This window comes from Panthera tigris, chromosome D2 (genome assembly GCF_018350195.1).
Source record: "Panthera tigris isolate Pti1 chromosome D2, P.tigris_Pti1_mat1.1, whole genome shotgun sequence".
Lineage (NCBI taxonomy): Eukaryota > Metazoa > Chordata > Mammalia > Carnivora > Felidae > Panthera > Panthera tigris.
The window spans coordinates 32,939,436-32,966,930 of NC_056670.1; the positions used below are offsets into that span (position 1 = coordinate 32,939,436).

The 27,495-nt window shown below is 38.6% G+C and overlaps 2 protein-coding genes across 6 annotated transcripts in view; one reads left to right on the forward strand and one right to left on the reverse strand.

The window, feature by feature from the left end:
• Positions 1-9,599, forward strand: part of OIT3 (oncoprotein induced transcript 3) — a 28,572-nt gene extending 18,973 nt beyond the window's left edge. For 3 of the 4 annotated variants that reach the window (XM_007095704.3, XM_042960543.1, XM_042960544.1), the window contains 3 exons: positions 1,883-2,298; positions 6,776-6,875; positions 8,564-9,599. In XM_007095704.3, the coding sequence (XP_007095766.1) occupies positions 1,883-2,298; positions 6,776-6,875; positions 8,564-8,737 (690 nt within the window). In that variant the 3' untranslated portion in view covers positions 8,738-9,599. The remainder of the gene's footprint in view (positions 1-1,882; positions 2,299-6,775; positions 6,876-8,563) is intronic. The other variant, XM_042960545.1, reaches the window with a different exon arrangement.
• The window catches only part of PLA2G12B (phospholipase A2 group XIIB), a 30,937-nt gene continuing 13,036 nt past the window's right edge, over positions 9,595-27,495 (reverse strand). The window contains exons 3-4 of one of the 2 annotated variants that reach the window (XM_015543664.2): positions 16,874-17,039; positions 9,595-10,994 (exon numbers count right to left, since the gene is read on the reverse strand). In XM_015543664.2, coding sequence (XP_015399150.1) covers positions 10,876-10,994; positions 16,874-17,039 — 285 coding nt within the window. In that variant the 3' untranslated portion in view covers positions 9,595-10,875. Of the gene's footprint in view, positions 10,998-16,873; positions 17,040-27,495 lie in introns of both variants that reach the window. The other variant, XM_007095703.3, reaches the window with a different exon arrangement.

Genomic DNA, 27,495 nt, shown 5'->3' on the forward strand with positions numbered 1-27,495 from the left:
TTCTTCCTGGAGGACGCTTGGGGAATAACCAAAAGCCAGTTATTTGGGAGGTAGTTGACCGAGGTATGCAGCGTGGCTTGTGTTATAGATGAAATAGTTCCACATTAAATAATAGAGCTCAAAGAATCATATGCCGTTCATTTAACACATATATTATTGGGCATCTGCCATGGTCCTGGCACTGTGAGCACAGACAGGTAAGAAGAGTTCTGCTCTTTGTGTTCTTAAATAGTCCTGTCTCTCCAATGTGTACAGACATTTTCCCGAGTGCCTCAGCACCAGCACTGGGAGACTGGTCACATCTCCTCTGACCAATTATTTTACTTGAAGAAAGCAAATGACACAGATGAAAGTTCATTTATGAGGTAACAAATGAGTTCGAGTTGTAAACTAGACAGAGGTTCAAGGTTTGTATTTTTGTCCAAGAATCTGCATTGGAGTCTGAGGGATATATGAAATAAGATTCCTAACTTTTGAGAACATACACAGTAGTATTGAGATCACACACACACACACACACACACACACACACACACACAATATAAATAAGAAACAGTGAGGGGCGCCCGGGAGGCTCAGTCAGTTAAGTGTCCAACTCTGGATTTCAGCTCGGATCATGATGTCATGGTTTCTGGGATGGAGCCCCACGTCGGGCTCTGTGCTGACAGTGAAGAGCCTGTTTGGGATTCTCTCTCTCCCTCTCTCTCTCTGCCCCTCCCCCACTCATGCATGCTCTCTCCCTCTCTTTCTCTCTCAAAAATAAATTAAAAAAGAAAGAAAGAAACAGTGATACAGATGACAGGTGCTATAGCAGTCTAGAAAGGGACAAACATTGGGGATGTCAAGACAAATGGGACTTGAACTGGAGTAGAAGCATGTGTGTGGCTTATACAGAGAGGAGAGGGCATTTCAGATGAGAAACAAGTGAGCAAGTCTCAGAGATGGGAATATTTAAGGCTTATGCTGAGTGAATGGGCAGTTCAGACTGACTGGCAAGGAATTCATATTGGAAAAGGAAACTAGAAAAGTAGACAGGGTAGGGTGGGGGTGCGGGTGCGAGACTGCTTCCAAAGATCTGCCTTGTGTGCGAGGGTGAGACATTTGGGCTCTATACCATAGAGGGGGGTTGCAGGCACTGTTGTGATGAGATCAGAAGCATGAGAAATGGATAGAGAAAAGGGGACCTGGATCCAGGAGATCAGGGCAGAGATTCTCATGACCATCTGATTAAATAAATATTTATTTGCTGAATTCGACTGAGAGAAATCAGAGAGCCAATTGAACTTAGAGTGAGACATGGGGGTGGTATCTCAGGAGAAGGTGGTCCCACTTTAGGCAAATTGTGTTTATTGTATCTGTAGATGATTAAGTAGAAAGGCCCCCGTGGTGTGTTGGATTTGCTGGCACCCGGGAGAGCAGACAAGGCTGGAGACAAAGAACTGAAAGTCATCTGCATAAATGTGATAGCTGAAGTTCTGCCTGTGGATGAGTTCAGCACAAGGTCAGGCCGCAGCCTGATCAGCAGGTCTAGGAGTCCGGGAAAAAAAAAAAATAGAAGCCATTCCTTCCTAAAACACCAGAGCTTTGAATTTGCTGATTCTGCATAGTTCAGGTTTTATGAGTAATACTCCAAAGGAATGCGTGGGTTGACCATGAAGTAGTATATAAAATTCTTAACAGTCAGAACATCTTGCTAAAAAGAAGTGATTAAAAAAAAAACAGTTCCAGTCTTCAGCAACCAAATCTTTTATGTGTTTTGATGTAAATAGAAGTTGAGAGAATGTTACAGTCAGGAGTGGGGCAGGGTTTGGGAGGTGGGGATGGGGAACTCCTTAGAAATAAACATAAAATCTTTTCTTCTCCTGGCCCTGGCCCGGCTCAGGTGGTAAATGACAAGATCGTGGCAAGCAACCTTGTGACAGGTCTACCCAAGCAGACCCCAGGGAGCAGCGGGGACATCATCATCCGAACCAGCAAACTGCTGATCCCAGTGACCTGCGAGTTTCCACGCCTGTACACCATTTCGGAAGGCTACGTTCCTAACCTTCGAAATACCCCACTGGAAATCATGGGCCGCAGTCATGGAATCTTCCCATTCACTCTGGAGATCTTCAAGGACAATGAGTTTGAAGAGCCTTACCGGGAAGCTTTGCCCACCCTCAAGCTTCGAGACTCCCTCTACTTTGGCATTGAGCCTGTTGTGCACGTGAATGGCTTAGAAAGCCTAGTGGAGAGCTGCTTTGCCACCCCCACCTCCAAGATCGATGAGATCCTGAAGTACTACCTCATCCAGGATGGGTAATTATGCTGCTTACACCATTTACTACCCCCAGTTCACATCCACCTTCTAAGTGCACAAGCCTACTCGGTCATTTCCTAAAACAACACGGCACTCTTATGAGTTCTTAATTGGTTCAGAAGCCACTCATTGTCATACTGGAGGTAAAAACTGGTGAGGGAGCAGAGAGTCAAAAATGACTCCAAGGGGTCTAGCTCAGCTGACTGACTAGATGCCATTAGCCAAGACGGAGGGCTATAAGTAGAAAAGCAGGTTTGAGGTGAAATATTGAATATGATAATTCCAAGTAATGCTATTGAATTGTAAATGCCTGTAGGATATATGGGAAGAGAAGTTCAGTGGGCAGTTGGAAATGTATATCAGACCTCGGAACAAGGTCAGGACTAGAGATAAAGGAGCAAGAATCATCCCTGTAGACTACAGGCACCCCTTGTAGACTTCTCTTTTAAGAAGCTTGGTAGCGAGGGGCGACTCTTGGTTTTGGCTCAGGTCATGATCTCATGATTTGTGAGTTCAAGCCCTGCATCGAGCTCTGTGTTGACAGCACAGAGCCTGCTTGTGTGTGTGTGCTCTCCCTCTCTCTCTCTCAAAATAAATAAATAAACTTAAAAAAGAAGAAGAAGAAGAAGAAGAAGAAGAAGAAGAAGAAGAAGAAGAAGAAGAAGAAGAAAAGAAGAAGAAGAAGCAGCAGCAGCAGCAGCTTGGGTAGCAAAGGAGAGAAAAAAAATACTTGGAAGGTTTCAGGAGAAGAAAGATCAAGTGAAATTTGGTTTTTCTGTGCTTGTTTTATACAAAGGAGATTTCCTTTATCTCCTAAGAATCCTTGGATTGAGAACTATGTGTGTCTCATGGGATGATTGGAAGTCTGGCAGTTATCCCATCCATTGCTTACATTCCCAGGAAAATTACACTCATACCCCAAACTCATGGCAGAATCTTATCAGTTTCTTCCTTGTTCTCAGTGTCAGGTGGGACATATCTCAGGTAGGGGCAGGGACTGCAGCTCAATGAAAGGGAAATGGTCTAGCGAGAGCACCACATGGGCCATGCCCTTTGCTAATTGGTCTGCTGGACTCTGAAATATCTACTTAGCTTTTATCTACCAGATCTCTCATCACAGGCAACCTCCACCTGCTGTTGTCAATCTCTCGCACAGTGATTTTTCAACTCTTGAAGCACATTGGGATCAACCAAGAGCCTTTTGTAGAAAGTAGCCGTACCCCCATGCTGTTCTCTCTGTTCTCTTACTGTCTTAATTCCAGCCCTTGTTATCTTTCACCTGGACAGCTAAAACAGCCTCCCAACAGCCCCCTAAGTCCCAACTCTCAAATCTCAGCTTCACGAGTCCCTGGATATCTAGTCAAAAGGAAGACAAACTTCAAATTTTTGAAAAAAAAAAAATATATATATATGGTCAGATCCATGTTGAAAACCTTTGATGGCTCTTGATTTCCTTTGGTTAGTAAATTTCACTGTTTACCAGCAGGAGTACTTCTAGCCTCAGCTTTCTGTAGCCTCCTTTTCTTGTGTTCAGAAAATGAAAAATTTATCATTCTGAGCTGTTTTGGGTGGCCAGTAATAGGTCTCATAGGAGTCTGTAGTTCTTGGGATTTCTTGCCATCTTAAAGTTATCTTCACAAAGTTTTAAAGTGAAAATTAGAAGTATCACTTTTTATTTATTTTTTTCACTCACATCCTAAAGTTAATAGATTAAGGAATGGATTTTCTTTTAGGGGGAGAGGAGATTTTGGTTCCTTTTTTTTTTGTCTAACAGCATTATTGGAGTACCGTTCTCATACAGTGAGCATACACATTGAAAGTGTACAGTTGGGTAAGTTCTGATGTATACATTCATGAAGCCATCACTATAATCAAGATAGGGAACTTTTCTCTCATTCCAAGAGTGTTCTCCTTCCCCTGTACTTACTTTTTACAAAAATAAATGTATAATAACCCACTTACTGGAAAAAGATGTAATCTACAATCTCAATAAAGCTTGCAAAGTTTGTTTATGCATTTGTTATTCAGATAGTTAAGGACTATATACTTTTTATTTTAGACAGTTCTAAGAAGCTGTGCTATTTAATTTTCCAGCCCTTAGCATGTACAAAATAGCCCCCCACCTGAAAATCCTACAGGAGAAATTAAAATGCTTAAAAGTCAGAGACAAGAACTCAAATACACAGCTGTAGAGATCTATTTAGTAACCAGGCAAATAGTCCCATCTCTGGCACAATAGTGGATAGTACTGTAATGGTGTATATGAGACAATTCCTCAAGATAAAATCCAACTCTGAGCCTGGCTTATTGTGCCTCACCCTCTGACCTCTGCCTTCTCCAGTTTCTGCTCCTGGCAAAGGGAACTACAGGCAATTCCCACACTCCATGGTTCCTTACACCCTTCTGACTGCACCTGTTGTTTCCTCTGCCTGAAATCTTCTTCCCCTTTTCTTGCTGCCTGAATCTTACTGGTCCTTCAAGATTCAACAGGATTTCTTTCCTCCATGAAGCCTTCCCTGATTCCTTCTAACCTGAACTAGAAATATTCTTTCCTTCTCTTTCCTCCTCAATGCCTAGCCTATAGGGTCATTAAATATTGGTCAAATGAATTATTGCGTGAGCATTTAACATAACAATAATCTGAAGCTAGTCCAGAGCCCTAAAGTAAACATAATGCAGTGTGATTACATTTATAAACTGTTTGATTATTCATCGTCCTCAGCTTAAATTTAAATCGGGATGGTTTCTCCTGATATTTGGCACATCTCGTTCACCTCCCTCCAGTTTCAATCGGCCTGTGCTCTGGGAATGCAAAGTAATTTAATACAAGCCCACGCAAAGTAGAATTAGAAAGTTAGTCTCCAGAAAAAGAAACATATTAAATTCCAAAATAAAATACTGGACAACATTTGGGTAATCAATGATTTTGTATTATCCTATATACCATTGTTACTTTCTTTCAACACACCAACTTAGAGCTGAGGAACTAGCATTGTGTAATCATGGCAAACCCCAAGTCAAGAGCCAGAATTTGTTCTGGGTTCTCTTCTGTAATATATTACCCTGTAACAACTCTTTTTGCCTCATTCTCTCTTGAAAAAACAACAACAACAATAGTATTTTTAGGTAAAAATAAATTGAAAATGGTGAGGCACTTAGGTGAAAAGTGCCATTTTAATATCGCTTTACTCTTTTTTATCATAGATACAGACTGTAAACTCCTTGACATCACAGACCATATTTTTCATCTTTATATCCTCTGCAGTTCCCAGCAGAGTATGTTGCATTAGATTAGATATGCAGTAGGTATTTATTATAGAACATAATCAAAATATGGTATAAATTAACTTTACCTCAGGAAAATGAAAATGAGTACATAAATACAAGAAATAACAGAGACTGCATTATATATTTAGATCTTCTTCAGTTCAGGGGAATATGGTACTAGTGGTAATATAAGTCACAACGCCTTATTTTTAAACAATTTTATGGGATTTTTCAACTGCACTGAAACTTAGCAATGAACTAGAAAGTGGTCTTTAAGCATGTGGAGCAAGTATCCAATTTCATAGACTTTTACTTCTGATCCCCACTTTTTTTTTCCTGACCTGGCAGGCGAGAACTATTAGGTATCCATAAAAGGGAAAATACATTCAGGGAAAATAAAGTTCCTTTAAAATTCAGAATGGGAAAGATGATACAGGTGTAATCCCTGGCCTGTAGGAAGAAAATGTTCATCAAATACTAAACCCTGGTCTCAAAATTGAGAATCAAGAACACGTCTTTTCCTCAGCTAACCCTGACGTACCCTACGAGTTTCACTTCAAGCAGTAGACCTGAGATTAAAACCCAAAAACCCTACAAAACCAAAACTTAGCGTTAAACTTGGGAAAAGAGGAATTACAACAGTTTGGAGGTGAATGAACTTTCCTCAGGAGAACGAGTTATTCTCTCTGGAACTTAGGTCTTTATGCAGCTCTTTGAAATATAAGTTGGGGTTTGCTCATCTCTGAACCCCCCTTGGGGGTTAGTGTATATAAAGTGTCCAATAAATATTTATGAAGTCTAGTTAAAAGAAAAGCCTTTTTAAGCCAATTATCAAGTATGTAACCGCAGAATCCCTACCATATATTACAAATAAAAATACAGCCTTACAAAGATACCTTCATTTCCAGAGATATCGTTGGAATAAATGTGGTTGCTGTTGCTGGCACTTCAGTACATTAATATGTCAAGAGGTCCTTGTGCCCAGTTTGTGGGTACAGAGAATGAGAGATGATTAATGAACAGGGTTGTATCTGAAGATGCCTTTCTAGGGAGGGAATTTCATTTTTCCTTCATTCTCAACAAGCTTGAGTTCAGCCCAGCCTCCTCTGCCCAGTTAGCCACTCTTTGGACCAAACACATTGGACTGGATTGTTTTTCCACCTCTGTAGAAACAATCAAGTCTTACGTGCTCTCCTGTCTTGCTTTCAGCTGTGTTTCAGATGACTCAGTGAAGCAGTACACATCACGAGACCACTTAGCAAAGCACTTTCAGGTTCCTGTCTTCAAGTTTGTGGGCAAAGACCACAAGGTGAGCTGAACACCTTTACCTTGTAACCTACACCCCCCACCCCCAGACCTGAATTGGTGTTCCAATTCGTTGACCTTCTCTATGAGACCAAAGTTAGGATCTGCATTCCCCTCTGAAAAATACTGTAGGGGTGCCTGGGTGGCTCAGTCGGTTGAGTGTCCAATTTTGGCTCAGGTCATGATCTCACAGTTCATGAGTTTGAGCCCCGTGTCAGGCTCTGTGCTGACAGCTTGGAGCCTGGAGCCTACTTCAGACTCTCTGTCTCCCTCTCTCTCTCTGCCCCTCCCCTGCTTGTGCTCTCTTTCTGACTCTCAAAAATAAATAAACATAAAAAAATTTTATAAAGTAAAGAAAAATACTGTAGAATTGACCACCTAGAAGCCTAATACCTTCATTAATATCACAGTTATCTGCCTCCCTCCCAAGAAAATCACTGTGCTTGTTCAAAGAAAATACTATATGATCATAATTTTAAATCATTGTGGGCAGATATGGTTGAAAAAGTCTGCTTGGTAGTCATTGGCCAAGGAGATGGACAGAAAATTCACAGAAAAGACAAATAGCAAAGCGTTCAGTGAAAATAGTACTTAAGATGCCAATTAAAACAATTATAAGACATTATTTTATGCGTATTAAATTTATAAAAATTTATCACAATGCTTGCAAAGTTATCAAAGTTATAGGGAGAATACAGTGACAGTATAAAGGAGTATAATTTCTGGAAAATTGTCTGATAATATGTAGTAATAACCATAAAATCATATTCTAAAAACTCCAATTCTGGCCGTTTCTCAAAAACAAACAAGCAAAAAAAAAAAGAAAAACAAGATTTGTTAGATGTGTTTACAGAGCATTGTTACGTGGGAAATGAGAGAAAGCCCCCAACCAGGCCTACCATATATCAGTTAATGCAATACTAAGCAGTTATTAAAATGAGAAATATAGAAAAAGGAGATACGAAAAAACTTTTATCATAACAGTTTACATGCATATTGAATATGCTACGTTTTTGAAAATTATACATACACAGAAGTTATAAGAGGCCATAGATAGTACGTTAAGGTGGAGGCTTTTTTGGTTTTTGTTTTAGTAGAGTTGTTGAGACATTTAAACCAAAAGAAGTTTAAGAGACCAATATTCTTTTCCACCCTGCATTTAAGTGAATTTAAGTGAGCAGTTACATCGCTGTTCCAGAGCACCTGCTAATCATGATGGCTAATCCTGATCTCCCTCCTCAAGCAGGCAGCATGCTTTGGGAGGTAACTTGTAGGAAGAAGCTTGGGCAAAGAACTTGTTATTTTACACAGAAGTGTGTGGGCACCAATGTTTTTCCCAGACTTTGATGCTAAGAATGAAGATGTTAACATTATTAGATGTTGCCTTCTCAGAGGTCTCTCCTGTCCCTGTACAAAAGCAAAAGTTATAGATGTGGGGTTCTAAATCACCCACATGACTCAGTGTGTTTGCCACCTGACCAATGCTGTGAATCTGGGCAAGTTTCCTAACCTAAGTCTCAGTTTCCTCATCTGTAAAATGGGGATGATAACATCTACCTCAAACAGTTGTTGTTTAGATGAAACGAGACAATATATATGAAACATTTGGTATAGTGTCGAGCTTCTAGAAAGGGCCCCACAAGTGGTAGCTGTTATCATTATTTTTGTTAATTATAATTATGGTCTTTCCAGGAAGTGTTTCTGCACTGCCAGGTCCTTGTCTGTGGAAGGCTGGACGAGCATTCTCGCTGTGCTCAGGGCTGCCACCGGCGAATGCGTCGTGAGGCAGTAGAGGGAGAGGATACAGCTGGTCTGCAGAGCCAGATGCTGACAGGCGGCCCGATCAGCATCGACTGGGAGGACTAGGACCACCCAACACCCGAGTCCTGGCTTTGGGCCACCCACCTCTTTGGAACTTCTCCCTAAGCCCTCTGAGAGCACCAATCAACACCCTAGAACATGGCGCTTCTTTGAACCTTATACTGTGGGTTTAGACAGACTCCCTGAACTGACTCATTCTGACTCCGGCTGCTGGGTCAGGAAAGGTCACCTCACTGCTGACTGATCCAACCCATGGGCTTCATCTTCCCAACGTCGAAAGCTATGCTGTCCCTGCAAGAAAGCAGCTCACCCTGCTCCCCACATTTCCTTCCTACAATAAAACACCTCGTGTAGGATGCAATAGGACCACTAAAATCAAAAAAAGTCGGGCATGCTCTTCTGAAGTATAAACTTAAAACAAATTAAATGGTTGCTTGAAATTATGACCTAAATACCCAGCAACTCCTTAAATATGTAAATAATAATCATTCCCTGAAATTTCAACTCAAACGCAGAGTAGTTATAGGAGATTCGGAAGTTTATCAGTATAAGTGTGTACTAAAAAATATTATTTGATTTTCCTCTTGCACAGTGTTTTCTTTTGATATTTTTATATTACGTGAAATGTTTTCAATTAATAAATATTAATAAATGTATTGACATGCATTTAAGTGGGTCAATGACTGAACTGTAGACAAAATTAAAATTTGGTACCATATGTCCTATTATTTGGCATTCTAAGCCCTCACACTGATACAGCAATAAAAAAAAAGGTGTAAATTATACCATGCTCTATTTTGTAGGTAGGTGCTTAATAAAGTTTATTGAAGTAAATATTATAAATCACAGAGATAAATTTTATATGCAATGAAATCCAATTTCTTAATATGCCAATTATTTTTATGGCTTTACATAAGATCAGGAAACAGTTTTTCTTCTTTTTCTTTTTTGAAACGGCTATAATCAACAATTCTTAATGCAACCAGTAAAATTAACAAAAGGAAGTGAAAGGACAGAATGACCTAGATCAAGAATTGGCCAGCTTTTTTTGTCAAGAGCCAAATGGTAAACATTTTAGGCTTTCTGGCTATACAGTTTGTCACAACTGTTCAACTCTGAGGTTGTAGCACAGGAGTGACCATAAACAAAGGAGAATATGGTTGTGTTCCAATAAAACGCCACAGAAGCAGTGTTAGACCTGATTTGGCCCATGAGTTTCATTTGCTGATCCCTGATCTTAGTGGACCTCAGCCCTCCCAGTGCATCAAGATCAGGTGGGGAGCACTCATAAAACACCTATAGGTAGATACCACCCCCAGAGGGTTTCTGCTTTTTAATACTCCTTTGATGATTCTAATCTGCAGTCAGTATTGAGAACCAGAGTTTAGCAACTGACCATTTGTGTGTCCTCAGATTTCAGGGACTTCTCCTAGCTATCTTCAGTGGCAATTTTTACAAAATGCTTCTCAGATCCTACCATGACACTAACACCACTTAGTAACTGGGAATATCACAGGAATAATTCACTGAAGGAAAAAAATGGAACCTCAGAGACCTAACTCCATCTGACCTCCACCTCCATTGGTCTTCACCAAGTAAGTCTCTGACCTTTCCCACTTGTTCTTATCTCTCCAGCACCAGTGGGAATGATTGTTATCATTGGTGGAACTTACCAGGTTGGGTTCTGTTCTCTTCTAAGTGAAATGGAAGCACATTGGTGATAATGGAATTCATTCATCTCTTTTCATATTTCCTAAAAAGAACACTTTATTAAAAGTGAGATGCTTACTGGCAACTGAAACATGAATCAGAGGAAAGTCCTTGCCTCCCAAATGGTTGGATGCTGCAAAATTTCACTTATGAATATAATTACCAAGTCCGAGAATCCCAATATTTTAGTCTTTATTTTAGTCTTTAAACTAAGAACTGAATTGCCAGGCAAATGTTTCTTGGTTGGGGAGACCATTGGTAAAATAAAGAGTAGTCTTCAAATCACTCCATGTCTTTTTTCCAGTTCTCCCAAAGGATGGGACTCACGTTTCAGCTGTAGAACAATATTTCCTTTCTCTTGCTTTGTGTTATCCAAACATTTGGAAGCAAGGATGAGACACATCTGCCACACTACCATCTCTGAGACTGACAGCTGTGGCATCACTCAAAACCAGGAAGGGATCACCTCTTTCTCATAACTCTTCTTTCTCCTCTTCTGCACAGATGCAGGCTGCTCTTTGGCTATTCATGAAAGGTCGGCAGCCCAAGGTCCATACGGTATTGAACACAGTATCAGCCAGAGAATCACAGGCTGCTTGAAAAGGATGAAGAGGAAAAAAAAAAAGAAAAGAAAAAAATGAAGAGAAATAAAAGGTTAATGTACAAGACTATCCCAAGTAGTTTGAGTAATTTTAAAAACGAATGTAATTCCAAGCATGACATGATACCCAGAGGAAAATAAAAGCAGTGATCCAAATACATAATTAAAAAGAACATACATTTAAGAGAAACTTAATAAGCTTCCATCCAATCTAATTAAGCAGAATATACTTTGAGGTGCCCTTCTTTTATGGGCCTCTAGGTCAAAATCACATTTAGCAATCAGAATCTCCTGTATCACTATGCACACTCCATGGAAAATCTCCCATTTTTGCAGAATATTCCCTCAGATAACTGTACTATGTTTTCTGTAGCTTTCTCTGTTTAAGTGTGGGATGAATAACAATTCGCTCATTAAGAAAAACATATGTGTTGGTCAGCCATTCTGTTAGGCATCAGGGATGCAAAGACCAAAGAGATCCCAACTAAAGTACTCACAGTTTGGACAAAGAGGTCGACAGGATGGACAGGTAAACTAATGGTTACACTACACTGTGATGGAAGTAATATCACGGTGGTATGGGAACCCACACAAAAAAAGTCTATCCCTTTGGGGTAAAGGTTATTATGAAAGGCATCTCAGAACACCTTCCATTAGAATTTTGATAAGAATTGTATTGAATCTGTAGATTGTTTTGGGTAGTATGACCATTTTCAATGCACAAGTCTTTCACCTCCTTGGTCAAATTAATTCCTGGGTATTTTATTCTTGATGATGCAATTGTAAATGATAATTTTTCTTAAATTATCTTTCTGATAATTCATTATTAGTGGATAGAAATGGAATTTATTTTTGTATATTGACTTTGCATCCTGTGACTTTACTGAATTTATTAGTTCTAATAGGTTTATGTTTTTCTTTGTGGAGACTTTAGGGTTTTCCATATATGATATCATGTCATCTGCAAATAGTGGTAGTTTTACATCTTTGATTCCAATTTGGATGTCTTTTATTTCTTCTTTTTGCCTAATTGCTCTGGTTAGAACTTCCAATACTATGTTAAAAGTGGTGAAAGTTGGCATCCTTGTCTTGTTCCTGATCTTAGAGAAAAAACTTTCAGCTTTTCTCCATTGAGTATGATGTTAGCTGTCGCTTGTCATATATGGCGTCTATTATGTTGAGGTATGTTCCCTTTATACCTACTGTGTTGAGAGGTTTTTTTCACAAATGAATGTTGAATTTTGTTAATGCTTTTTCTGCATCCATTGAGAGGATCATACAATATTTATCCTTCATTTTGTTAATGTGCTGTATCGCATTGTCTGATTTGCCGATGTTGAACAATTCTTGCTTCCCTTGAATAAAGCCCACTTGATCATGATGTATGATCCTTTTAATATTATTGAATTAGGTTTGCTAATATTCCGTTGAGGATTTTTGCATCTATATTCATCAGAAATTTATCTGTAGTTTTTTTTTCTTATGGCGTCCTTGGCTAGTTTTGGTATCAGAATAATACTGGCCTCATAAAGTAAGTTTGGAAGTGCTCCCTTCTCTTCAGTTTTTGGAAGAATTTGAGGATTGGTGTTAATTCTTCCTTAAATGTTGAAGTCATTTGAATGGATGCTTAATTCTTCTTGAAATGTTGGAACGATTTAAATGGATGATTAATTTCTCTTTAAATGTTGAAGCCACTTAGAAAGTCCATTTTGGGGTGCCTGGGTGGCTCAGTCAGTTAAGCATCTAACTCTTGATTTCAGCTCAGGTCATGATCTCATGGTTGTGAGATCAAGCCCTGTGTTGGGCTCTGTGCTGAGCATGGAGCCTGCTTGGAATTCTCTCTCTCTCTCTCTCTCTCTCTCTCTGTCTTCCTCTGCCCCTCTCCCCCACTTGTATTCTTTCTCAAAAAAAAAGTTGAAAAATAAAAGTCTATCTTGTTCTGGACTTTCATGTGTTGAGAGATCTTTGATTGCTGATTCTATCACTTTACTAATAATCAGTCTGTTCAGATTCTATTTTTCATTATTCAGTTTCAGTAAGAACTGAATGTTCCTAGGAACTGCATGTTTCTGGGAATCTACCCATTTCTCCTCAGTTGTCCAATTTATTAGCATATAATTATTCATAGTAGTCTTTTGTGATCCTTTGTATTTCTGTGGTATCAGTTGTAATGTCTCCTCTTCTATTTCTGATTTTATTTATTTGAGTCCTCTCAAATTAGCTTTTAATTAGTCTAGCTACAGGTTTGTCTATTTTCTTCATCTTTAAAAAAAAACAAAACAAAACAGCTCCTAGTTTCATTTATCTTTTCTATTGTTATTTTAGTCTTAGTTTCATTTATTTCTGCTCTGATCTTTGTTATTCACTTTCTTCTACTAACTTTGGGCTCCAATGTTTTTCTTTTTCTAGTTCCTTGAGGGGTAAAGTTGAGCTATGTATTCAAGATCTTTTTTTCTTGATGTAGGCATTTACTGCTATGAATTTCCCTCTTAGAACTGCTTTTGCTACATCTCATAAGTTTAGGTATGTTGTATTTCCATTTTCATTTGTCTCAATGTTTCTTTATTTCTCTTTTGATTTCTTCTTCAACCCATTGGTTGTTTAGTACCATTTGTTTATTTGCTCTTGACATTGCTCTCAACACTTCTATTCAATATTGTACTGGAACCCCTAGACAGGACAATTGGCAAGAGGAATATGTAAAAGGTATCCAAATTGGAAAGGAAGATGATATGTAAATGGCATTATCTTATGTATAGAAAAGCCCAAGGAATCCACTAAAATCTATTAAAATTAATAAGTGAGTTCAGCAAGGTTGCAGGATAATAGATCAATATACAAAATCAGTTTATTTCTGTACATTATCAATGAATAACCTGAAAATAAAATTAAGATAATAATTTCATTTATAATAACAAAAAAATGAATAAAGTACTTAAGTTAAACAAAAGAAGTGTAAGACTTGTGTTCTGTAAATTAGAAGACACTGTGAAAGAAATTAAAGACAATCCAAATAAATGGAAAGACATTCATGTTCATTGATCAGGAAACATAATTTTGTTAGATGGTAACATGCCTCAAACTGATCTCCGGATTTAACAAAATCTCTACCAAATTTCCAACTGCCATTTCTTGCAGAAATTGACAAGCTGAACCTAAAATTCATAAGAAAATTCAAGGGACCTAGAATATCCAAAACAATCTTGAGAAAGAAGAACAAAGTTGAAGATTACTTCCTGATTTCAAAGTTTACTACAAAACCATAATAATAAATACCATGTGTCACTGGCATAGATCAATGAAATAGAATTGAAAATCTAGAAATAAATACTGCATTTCTGTTCAACTGATTTTTGATAAGGGTGCAAAAACAACTGAGTATGAGAAACGTCTTTCAACAATATGCAGGAACATTTGTATATCCACATACAAAAGAATGAAGTTGGATCTCTTTCTTACATCATACACAAAAATTAAAAGTGGATCATAGACCAAGAGTATAAGCTAAAACAAAGCTCTTAGAAGAAAACATAGGAGCAAATCTTTGTGACCTTGGATAAAGCAAAGCCTTCTTATATATGACACCAAAAGTACAAGCAACAAAAGGAAAAAAATAGGTAAGTTGGACTTTATTGAAATGTAAAACATCTGCTTTGCAAATAATTTCATCAAGAAAGTGAAAAAAAAACCCACAAAAAGAGAGAAAATATTAGTGAAGCATGTATCTGATAAGGGACTTGTGTCCAGAATATATAAAGAATACTCACAACTCAATAATAAAAAAGATAAGTAAGCCAATTTAAAAAGAGGTAAAGGATCTGATTAAACATTTCTCCAAAGCAGATATTTAATGTCCAACTAGCACATAAAAATATAATCAACATTATTAGCAATCAGGGAAATGCAAATCAAAACCACAATGTGATACCATTTCACATTCTCTAAGATCTATAATCAAAAAGACAGATAATAACAAAGGTTGATAAGGATGTAGAGAAATTGGAACCTTAATACATTGCTGGTGAGAATGTGAAATGGTGCAGCTATTTTGGAAAACAGTTTGTCATAAAATTACCATATAACCCAGAATCCACCCCCGCAACTCAGATATATACCCAAGAGAAATGAAAAGATATGTCTCCACAAAAACTTATATATCAATGTTCATACCAGAATTATTCATAATAGCCAAAGGTACAAACAACCCAAATGTCCTTCGTTTGATGAATGGATAAAGAAAATACATTATATCCATATAATGAATGGACTATAACTTAGCAATAAAAAGGAACAAAATACTGATACATGCTACAACACAGATAAACTTTGCTAAGTTAAAAATGTCTGTCACAAAAGACCACATATTTTATGATTCCATTTATATGACATGTCCAGAACAGACAAATCAATAGAGGTAGAAAGCAGATTCATGGTTGCCAAAGGCCAGGAAAGGAAAAGAGAGAGGGATTGTTCATGGCTATGGGAATTCCTTTTGGTGTGGTCAGAATGTCCTAGAATTGATTATGGGCCTGATTGCATAGCTTTGTGAACATATTTTAAAAGCATTTAAATGGTTGAATTGTATAGTATGTGAATTACATATCAATAAAGCTATTTCAACAACAACAAAAAATGATCAGAGTGTTCCAAGCAGAGGGAACTGCAGAGGCAGAAAAATATGGTTCATCAACCCAAGTAGTTTGGAATGGCAGAAGTCAGGAGAGAAATCAGAAATAAGCAAAATAATGCTGGAGAGGTAGGGTAGCGCTGGATCAGGAAAGGCTATGTATATCATACTAAGGAGTTTGGATTTATTCCTAAGGAAGAGGAACCAATTGAAGGGCTTACACAGAGGGTGGAAATGACTGGATTTATATGGTACAAAAATGTATCTGGTCCCTATGAGGAAAATAGATTGGATGGGATCCAAAGATTAGATTAACTTGCAGTAAGCAGGCAAGTGGTATATCAAAGAGATATTTGGGAGAAAAAATCAATAGGACATTGCTTAGAGGAAGTAACTTGACCTGACCTTAGATTAGCAGCAGGCACTTATTCACCTTTTGTAGGTACAGAGAGAGTGATACTCCCTTTTACAGTGCCCAATTAATTATTCATATTTTGAAGCCTTCACACATTCACTTTAGGACTACACTCTAGACAGCGATCTATGAAAATGATCCAAAATTCTTTCTACTGCTGACTTTCTCAGTGGCATGAGGCCAACTCCTTATAAGCTTAAATTTCAAACTTTGCCATCTAAAAATATATAATGCGAATACCTGAATATAATGTTCTGGCTTCAGAAACTAAAGGATTAAAGCTTTTCCAAAGGTGAATTAGGAAAAGGAAATTACACAATCAGTGCTAGAAACTGGGTAGCTAAGCAGTTGTTTAAAAATAATTATCCTGAAGAATACAAAGAGCTTAAACAAAAAAGATAGGTTTTAAAAAATGCTTTCCCCAACTGAAAACAAAATAAGGAAAAAAAGGGCTTAAACCAAACCAAGTGGTCCTACAGAAAAATTCCTGATATGGAAAATTATTTAATAGTGGAATGAATAACCAAAGCCAGTTGGGCAACTCTTTCTCCAGTCTTAAAGGATAGATTTTTATATCTCTGGAAAGGCTTTGGTGTAGCCCTGTCCATCAGGAGTGGTGCCAGCAGCTCCTGGGCAGGACAGCAAGAACTTTAGTGAAGGAATGCCCAGAATCTTCCTTCACCCTTCTTAACATTCGTCACAGTGTTCTATAAAGAAAGTTCAGTGAGCTCTAATGGTCTCTTTGCGTAAAGGGGCTCTGGATATCTTTCTGTATGAAAACAGGAACAAAACTCCCTGCTCACCAGTAGATTCCCTTAAGATACCTACCTTCCACATTGGAGACAAAACCCAAACTCCGCTTCAGATCAGAGCAGATAGAGTGGAGACACCATCGGAATTTTGCATCACAGCGATACTTGTTGGCACCACAGGTGTCATAACAGACGTCCAGCTGGTTGCAGCACTTGGTCATTGCTGGAATGCCCAAATCCATCTGGAGAAAAGTGAAGGAAGAAAAGACAAGGAAGAAAAGGCCACGTTTGGACCAAGGACCTTAGGCAAACTTGCCCACCTTGTTATTGACAGGCCAGTTCTCAAATTCCTGTTACACATCAGATCAATTCAGAAATACCAGTGACTTGAGAGAATGCATAAGGTTGACAGCTGCAGGATGTTAAGTTTCAATTATGGTTTGGTTATTAGCTTATTAATTCTGAATAGTCCATTTTCTTCTTTTTCTTTTGGATTTAGTAATTTTCAAATTCACAGGCCACTACAGGGATGAAAATAAACATCAGAAGGTTAGTGAAGAGGGCAGAGCTGCAGGACTTCCAAATTTAACTAAAACCTATATTATGTGAGATTTTATTTGAGCAAAAGATTCAAAGGCTCAGAAGTATAAAAAATCAAGGCTCAGTTCACCAAGAGGTCACCAGCATTTATTAGAAACCCACCCCATATACTGTTTTAAAGGCATGTGTCTTGTCTGTATGTGTCAGGGAGCAGAGTGGGGTATAGAACACATGATTCCTGACCACGAGGGGACTATGGTTAAATGTCAATATCTAACACACACACACATAAATGTATTAAGCCTCCTATAAACATCTGTAAATGTTGTGGCATAAACTAAGTAACTTCATAGAATGCCACATCTAGAGTTTGATAACTCTACGTGGTTTTTTTTTTTTAGAGAATTATTAGACATGAGGGTAAAGAAAAGAGATAATGAGCAAATCATATGTGAGCAAGTCAGTTTGGTGTTTCAAGGGTCTTAGCAGGAATTTATTTGTTTATTTGTTATTTTTTTAAGAAAGGTAAGTTGGTGGATGGTTCTGACTTCCAAAGTACCTAGTAAGATTTGATAAAGACTTGAGCAAAGAAGGAACATGATAGAATGAGTGATTACAGAGAGTGATCATTCTGTGGTATGTGAAATAGTTTGGAACAGGGGCATTTAGACTTTGGTAGAGCATCTTAGAATCTTTTGCAGTTCTTCTGATAATATAAACTTGAACCCAAGTGGAAGGTGTGGAAATATGGTTTCACAGTATGGGTGGAGATTGATTAATCAGCTATTATAGATCCTTTCCACTTGGCTCTCCTTAAATGCTCTCTTATCTGAACTTTTGCTCCAAGACCACTTAAAACAGACTATGGACTTTGGTGTTTCAAATGCCCTTCTGACAGGGCCCCCTGAGTGGCTCAGTTGGTTAAATATCCAACTCTTGATCTCAGCTCACATTTTGATCTCATGGTCTTGAGTTCAAGTCCCACGTTAGGCTTCATGCTGGGCATGAAAACTAATAAAAATAAAATAGGGGCTCCTGGGTGGTTTGGTCGGTTGAGTGTCCAACTCTTGATTTCAGCTCAGGTCATGATCTCACAGTTTGTGAGCTCAAGCCCCACATCAAGCTCTGTGCTGTCACCTTGGAGCCTGCTTGGGATTCTCTCTCCATCTCTGTCTGCCCCTCCCCTGTTCATGCTCTTTCTCAAAATAAATAAATAAACGTTTTTAGAAAAAGCTCTTTAAAAAGGTAAATAAAATAAAATACCCTTCTAAGAAAAAGAAAATAAAATCCATTGTTACAGTAAGAGGTAATGTAACTCATTAGGCTAGGCAACAGCCTGGGCTCTGCAATTCTGGGTAAATTCCTATCATCTGACACCTGAAGGAAACTACTTTGTTCGTGCCTCATCCCAAAAACTAAATGTATATCAGCAGAGGTAACTGAGAATTAATTAGATAGATGAGTATAGTCGCTATCATTCAGTTCAACTGAATTGGAAATTCTTGAACTGGTCCTAGACAATACTTGTACCAGTAAATAAAATGACATTACTCCCAAAATAGAGTGCATACTGTTGTCAAAAACCAATCTCTGTGCTCCAGAGCTGAAATATGTAATACGAAGACAGATTTAGGGATAAAGAAGGGAGATAGTCTATTACTTTGCCATACAAAGGAGGCTGCAGCAGGCTAATGCCTCCAAGAGTGAAAGCCCCCACCCTGGGTAGGAGGTTGAGGGGTTTTATAGGAAAATACGGGATCTGGGCAAATGTGATAGGAATGTCAAACACTGGTGCCAGCCATCCATACCAAGTTCCTGGAACAAAGGATTCTACAGAAAAACAAGTGAAGGGGAAGGGAAAGCTTCAAAACTGAAGAAGAGAAAATTTTGATCACAAGTCAAGCCTTGCTGAAGCAGTGTGTCCATCCTAATTTCCATCCACATTTACATTTCTTTTTTTTTAATTTTTTCAAAATTCAATTTAAATTCTAGTTAGTTAACATATAATGTAATATTGTTTTCAGGAGTAGAATTTAGTGATTCAACATTTACATATAACTCCTAGTGCTCAACATGACAAGTACCCTCCTTAATACCCATTACCCACTTAGCCCATCCACCCACCCACCTCCCTCCATCAGCCCTCAGTTTGTTCTCTATCATAAAGAGTTTCTTGTGGTTTGATTCGCTCTCTCTCTTTTTCCCCCCTTCCCATATGTTCATCTGTTTCTTTCTTAAATTCCACATATGGGTGAAATTGTATGGTATTTATCTTCTGCGACTGATTTATTTCACTTAGCATAATATACTCTAGCTCCATCCATGACATTGTAAACAGCAAGATTTCATTCCTTTTGATGGCTGAGCATTCTTCCAGTGTGTGTGTGTGTGTGTGTGTGTGTATCTCACATCTTCTTTATCCATTAGTCAGCCAATGGACACTTGGGCTCTTTCCATACTTTCGCTATTGTTTTCTGTGTTGTTAATTTTAGCCATTCTGGCAGGTATGAGATGATATCTCATTGTATTTGATTTGTATTTCTCTGATGATGAGTGATGTTGAGCATCTTTTCATGTGTCTGTTAACCATCTGGATATCTTCTTGGGAAAAATGTCTATTCACATCTTCTGTCCATTTCTTAATTGCATTATTTGGTTTTTGGGGTATTGAGTTTGATAAGTTCTTTATACATTTTGTACTAACCCCTTATCAGATATGTCTTTTGCAAACATCTTCTCCCATTATGAAAATTGCATTTTAGTTTTGTTGTTTCCTTTACAGTGAAGAAGGTTTTTATCTTGATGAGGTCCCAATAGTTTATTTTTGCTTTTGTTTCCCTTGACTCAGGAGACATATCGAGTAAGAAGTTGACACGGCCGATGTCAGAGAGGTTACTGCCTGTGTTCTCCTCTAGGATTTTGATGGTTTCCTGTTTCACATTTAGGTCTTTCATCTATTTTGAATTTATTGTGTATGGTGTAAGAAAGTGGCCCAGTTTCATTCTTCTGCATGTTGCTGTCCAGTTTCTCCAACACGATTTGTTGAAGAGACTATCTTTTTTCCATTGGATATTCTTTCCTGTTTTGTCAAAGATTAGTTGACCATATAAGTTGTGGGTACATTGCTGGGTTTTCTGTTTTGTTCCATTTATCTATGTGTCTGTTTTTCGCCCAGTACCATACTGTATTAATCACTACAGCCTTGTAATATAGCTTGAAGTCTGGAATCGTGATGCCTCCAACTTCTTTTCTTTTTCAAGATTGCTTGGGCTATTCAGGCTCTTTTGTGGTTCCGTACAAATTTTAGGATTGTTTATTCTAGTTATGTGAAAAATGCTGGTGTTATTTTGATAGGGATTGCATCAAATGTGTAGATTGCTTTGGGTAGTATAGACATTTTAATAATATTTGTTCTTCCAATCCATAAGCATGGAATGTCTTTCTATTTCTTTGTGTCTTCTTCAATTTCTTTTATAAGTGTTCTATAGTTTCCAGAGTACACATCTTTTACCTCTTTACTTTGGTGTATTCCAAAGTATCTTATCGTTTTTGGTGCAATTGTAAATGGGATCAATTCCTTGATTTCTCTTTCTGCTGCTTCATTATTGGTGTACAGAAGTGCAACAGATTTCTGTACATTGACTTTATATCCTGCAACTTTACTGAGTTAATGCATTAGTTCTAGCAATGTTTTGGTGGACTCTTTTGGGTTTTCTATATAGAGTATCATGTCATCTGTAAATAGTGAAAGTCTGACTTCTTCCTTGCCAAGAAGGATGGCTCTGTGCTGACAGTGTGGAGCCTCCTTGGGATTCTCCCTCTCCCTCTTTGCCCCTACCCCACTCATATTCTCTGTCTCTCAAAATTAATAAATAAACATTTTTTAAAAGATAAAAAAGGGGCACCTGGGTGGCTCAGTCAGTTAAGTGTCTGACTCAGATATTGGCTCATGTCATGAACTCACGGTTTGTGATTTCGAGCCCTGTGTTGGGGTCTATGCTGGCAGCACAGAGCTGCTTGAGATTCTCTCTCTCCCTCTCACTCTGCCCCTCCTCCACTTGTTCTCTCTCTCTTTCAAAATAAATAAACATCTTAAAAAAAGAATGGATGCTTTATTTTGTCAAATGCTTTTCTGCATCTATTGAGAGGATCATATGGTTCTTAACCTTTCTTTTATTAATGGGGTGTATTGTATTGATCAATTTGCAAATATTGAACCAGTCCTGCAACCAGGAATAAATCTCACTTGATCATGGTGAATAATTCTTTTAATGTACTGTTGAATTAGATTTTCTAGTATCTTGTTGAGAATTTTTGCATCCAGTTTCATCAGGGATATTAGCTTATAGTTTTCCTTTTTAGTGGGATCTCTGGTTTTGGAATAAAGGTAAAGCTGGCCTTGTATAATGAGTTTGGAAGTTTTCTTTCCATTTCTGTTTTTTGGAAGTTTGAGAGGAATAGGTATTAACTCTTCTTTAAATGTCTGGTAGAACTCCCCTGGGAAGCCAGGTGGCCCTGGACTTTTGTTTGTTGGAAGATTATTTTTCTTGAGAGAGAGAGAGAGAGAGAGAGAGAGAGAGACCATGAGCAATAGAGGGAGGGAGAAAGAATCTTAAACAGCCTTCAGACCCAGCATGGAGCCTGACTCGACACTCAAATGTGAGCCAAAGCTAAGAGTCAAGTGCTCAACTGACTGAGCCACCCAGCTGCCTCTGTTGGGAGATGTTTTATTACTGATTCAATTTCTTTGCTGGTTATGGGTCTTTTTAAATGGTGCCTGTTTTTAAAAAGTTTTTATTTATTTATTTTGAAAGAGAGAAAGAGTAAAAGCAAGGAAGGGTCAGAGAGACAGAGAGAGACAGAGAGAGAGAGTCCCAAGGAAGCTCCACACTGACAGTGTAGAACCTGGTGTGGGGCTCAAACTCACGAACCATGAGATCATGACCTGAGAAAAACCAAAAGTCAGATGCTTAACCAACTGAGCCACTCAGGTGCCCTGGTTATGGGTCTGTTTAAATTTTCCATTTCTTCCTGTTTCAGTTTTGCTAGTTTGTAGGTTTCTAGGAACTTGTCCATTTCTTCCAGATTTCCCAGTTTGTTGACATAAAATTTTCATAATATTTTGTCATAATTGTTTATATTTCTGTGGTGTTGGTTGTGATCTCTCCTCCTTCATTTGTAATTTTACCTTTTTTCGTCCTTTCTTCTTTCTTTTTGATAAGTCTGGCTAGGGACTTAACAATTTATTAATTCTTTCAAAGAACCAGCTCTTAGTTTTCTTGATCTACTGTTTTTGTTGTTGTTTCCATATCATTTATTTCTGCTCTAATCTTTATTATTTCCCTTCTTCTGTTGGCTTTATGCTTTATTTGCTATTCATTTTCTAGCTACTTTAGGTGTGAGGTTAGGTTGTATACTTGAGACTTTTCTTGTCTCCTAAGGCAGGCCTGTACTGCAATATACATCCCTCTTAGGACTGCTTTTGCCACATCCCAAAGGTTTTGGACTGCATGTTTTCATTTTCATTTGCCTCCACGTATTTTTTTATTTCTTTGTTAATGTCCAGGTTAAGCCATTCATTCTATAGTAGGATGTTCTTAACCTCCCTGTATTTGTGGTCTTTCCAAATTTTTTCTTGTGGTTGACTTCAAGTTTCATAGCATTGTGGTCTGAAAATATGCATGATATGATCTCAGTCTTTTTGTACTTGTTGAGGGCTGATTTGTGACCCAGTATGTGATCTATTCTGGAGAATGTTCCATGGGCTCTTGAATAGAATGTGGAGGGCACCTGGGCGGGTCAGTTTTTGAGCATCTGACTCGAGCTCAGCTCAGGACTTGATCTTGTGGTCATGGATTCAAACCCTGTGTTGGGCTCTGCACTGGGCATGAAGCCTACTCAGGGAAGAAAGAAAGAGAGAAAGAGGGAAGGAAAGAGGGAAAGAAAGGAAGAAAGAAAGCAGAAAATAATGTGTATTCTGCTAATTTAGGATGAAATGTTCTGACTATATCTGTTAAGTCCATTCTGTCCAGTGTGTCATTCAGCCATTGTTTCCTTGTTGATTTTTCTGTTTAGAAAACCCATCCATTGCTGTAAGCGGGGGTGTTAAAGTTCCCTACTATTATTATATTATTTTAATGAGTTTCTTTACGTTTGTTATTGATTTATATATTTGGGTGTTTCAAGTATGGGGAATAAATTGTTAGATCTTGATGGATAGACCCTCTAATTGTTATTAATGCCCTTCTTCAGCTCTTATTACAGTCTTTGGTTTAAAATGTAGTTTGTCTGATATAAGTATGGCTACTCCAGCTTTCTTTTGATGTCCATTAGCATGATAGATAGTTCTCCATGCCTTCACTTTCAATTTGCGGGTGTATTTAGGTCTAAAATGAGTCTCCTATAGGCAGCATATAGACAGGTTTTTTTTTAATCCATTCTTATACCTTATGCCTTTTGATCAGAGCATTCAGTCCATTTACATTCAGCGTGATTATTGATAGATATGAATTTAGTGCCTTTGTGTTGCCTGTAAAGCTGGTGTTTCTTGGTGATGTCTAGTCTTTGTTGCTTTTGGTCCTTTTTTTCCCCACTCAAAGAGACCCCTGTAATATTTCTTGCAGGGCTGATTTAGTGGTCATGAGCTTCTTTAGTTTTTGTCAGGGAAACTCTTTATTTCTTCTTCTATTCTGAATGACAGGCTTGCTGGATAAAGTATTCTTGGCTGCATATTTTTCCTATTCAGCATGTTGAATATATCATGCCATTCCCTTCTGGCCTGCCAAGTTTCTATAGACAAATCTGCTAGAATGAACTTGATCTGCCTTTCCTTGTAAGTTAAGGACTTTTTTCCCTTGCTGCTTCCAGGATTCTTGTCTTGTCTGTGTGTTTTGTGAATTTCACTATGATATGTCTTGGTTATTTGCTCAAACAAACTTTCTGGCCCTTTTTCTTTCTCTTCATCTTCTGGAACTCTTATGATACTAATGTTATTATGCTTTGTTGCTGAGTTCCCTAAGTCCACATTTGTGATCCAATGCCTTTCTTTCACTCTTATTTTCAGCTTATTTTCATAATTTTATCTTCTATATCACTGATTTGTTCCTCTATTTCATCCATCCCCATTGTCATAGCATCTATTTGTGTTTGTATCTTGGTTATAACATTTTTAATTTTGGCCTGACTAATTTTTGGTTCCTTTATCTCTGCAGTAAGGGATTCTCTAGTGTCTTCTATGCTTTTTTGAAGCCCAGCTACTATCCTTATAATTGTTGGTTTAAGTTATAATTCAGACATCTTACTTATATCTGTATTGATAAAATCCCTGCCTGTTACTTCTTCCTGTTCTTTCTTTTGGGATGAATTCGTTCATCTTGTCATATTGTCAAGGTCCAAAAAAAAAAACCCCAAAAAACAAAAAAGGAAGCTGGATCCTGTGTGTTTCTTGTTAAAAGGAGCCAGATCCAAAATAGATAGATATACAGATATAATAACATTTTAAAATTAAATAAATAATAAAATCGCTTTTTCTGTATCCTAAGGTGGGGGAACACAAAGTCTGCTTGTTAAAAGAAGCTAGATCCAAAAAAACCATATATACGTGGGGAGCCTGGATGGTTCAGGTGGTTAACTGACTGACTTGGTTTTGGCTCTGGTCATGATCTCATGGTTCATGGGTTTGAGCCTCACTTTGGTCTCTGTGCTGATGGTGCAGAGTCTGCTTAGGATTCTCTCTCTCTCCCTCTCTCTCTCTCTCTCTCTCTGCCCTTTCCCTGTTCACTCACTTTCTCTCAAAATAAATAAATAAAAACTTTAAAAACCCAGAACATATATATGTAATAAATTAAGAAATAAAATAAAATAAAATCATAAAATAGTTTTTTCAGTATCATAAGGGTGGGTAAAAAAGGAAGCTAGATCCTATTTCCCCTAGAGCTAAAGTTTTGTAACATTCTATGATTGGTAGACTTGGTGCATGTGAGGGATTTGTGCTGGTCTTCTGGGGTTGGGGCCTGCTGGACTGATTCTCAAGTGGACTTGCTCTAGTGGAGATGCATCTGCAGGGCACAGGAGGGCAGGGCTTGGTGTAAGTAGCTCTGCCATCCTCTTGGTGGCACTGTTTTGTTCAGTGAAGTCCGTCAGTGCTGATGGGCAGGGTGAAAATGGTGTCACCAGCTCTCTCATCCCTGAAATGAGGAGCTTGTGCCCACCACTCTTCAGGAAGTCCTCACAGAAGAGCAATCACCTCTCTTGTGTCCCCAGCTTTGGCCAGATCCCAACCTTCACCCTGTCTGCATCTGAGCTGTCCAACTGCTGGGTGGCACGACACTCCTGTGTTTTATCTCAGGCGTGTGGCTGGGTTTCAAAATTCTAAATTTTAGAGATCTGCATAGTGCACAGAGCTGCACTGATCCTCTGGAAGAGAGTCTCACTGCACTGTGGCCAGTGCTGGCTTGTCCCAGATATCAGCTGAGTGACTACACAGAGGTTTGGAGTTTATGGTAAAGCATGGCAGAAAGCCAGCACCAAGGCTCACTGTCCCCAGCCAGCATCTCCCTTCCTATGTTAGTGAACAGGACAGCTCAATGGTGCTGGCTGGGTCTTTTCCCCTTGGAGAGGCTGTGTTCCCTCTCCCAAATGCACTCTTAGTTGGGGTGTGACCTAGGGGATCCTTAGGCCATGCTCTCCACTTCTGGGTCTCCACCCTCCTTCCCCACCAGAGCCTCATTAAGCCTGCCAGACATGACCCTGGCAATGGTGCTGACCTCCAAAACTTTAGACTTTGTGCACCACTGTTTATAAAAACTTGCTGTGTTCAGCCCCTCTCATTTTTCCAGTCAATGGTTTTGGGGAAGAGCTTTTCTTGTGCAATTCCCCACACGCACTTTCATTTTTTTTCTCTCTCTGTTTTCCTCTCACTCCTCTCTCCATGATCAGGACTCCCTCCCCATCACAGCACTCACAGCTCTTCTCTTTCTGAAGTCAACTTTCTGCAGCTTCTACCTTCCATGTTGTAGCAGCTTTTTCACCTTCAGTTGCGCTTTTTTTTTTTTTTTTTTTTAAGAAAGAGAGGAGAGCACGAGCTGGAGAGAGGGGCCAAGGGGGGGGGGTGGAGAGAGAGAGAGAGAATCTTTTTAAATTTTTTTCATATTTATTTATTTATTTATTTAGAGAGAAAGAGTGCTACTGGGGGAAGGGCAGAGAGAGAGAGGGAGAGAGATTTCCAAGCAAGCTCCATGCTGTCTACACAGAGCCTGATGCAGAGCTTGATCTCACGAACTGTGAAATCATGACCTGAGCCAAAATCAAGAGTTGGATGCTTAACTGACTGAGCCACCCAGGTGCCCCAAGAAAGAGAATCTTAAGCAAGCTTCATGTTCAGTGCAGACCCCAATGAGGGGCTCAATCCCACGACCCTGGGATCATGGCCTGAGCCAAAATCGAGGGTTGGATGCTCAGTCGACTGAGCCACCTATGCATCCCACTAGTGCATTTTTCTCTTTCAGTCCTCAGATCGATTTCTTGGATATTCAAAGTGATTTGATGTTTATCTAGCTGTGTTCAAAGGTTGGGTTTTGAAACCCAGCCTAGGGTCTCCCTACCTTCCACCATCTTAACTCCCAAGCCCACTTTTACATCTTTATTGAGGTTTTAATGCCACTTCTATAGCTCCTACTTGGAATCAAGTAAAGTATATTAGCCAAAAAAGGGGCTTCTCTAATACAAATATATTTTTGGAAAGATTGTCTTTCTTCTGTGTCCATACACATATTGATGGTTGTGGGCGAGGTTGGGAATACGGCTGTGCAGGTTGTACAGTGCACAAGAGTGTCATATCAAAGGGATCACTGTCCCACAAGATATCATAGATTTGTATATTTATTAAGAAAAATGTCTAGCCAATGGCAGTCAAATTTCCTTTTCTAAGAAAAATATTAATTTCCAAGAGTGATATTAAGATAAATTTCTGACAAATGGAAGAGGAAAGGGGACCTTTTCTCAATTTGCCAAATTATGCCACATTAGTGGGCAGCTTTTGCATTAAAAGAGTAAACGTTATGCTGCTTATAAAACTATTACAAAGTAAAATCTTTTGAATCAGCAGAAAAGTGATGTTTAGCCTGATTAAGACACAATTCAAAGTCATGGCTTAGATGG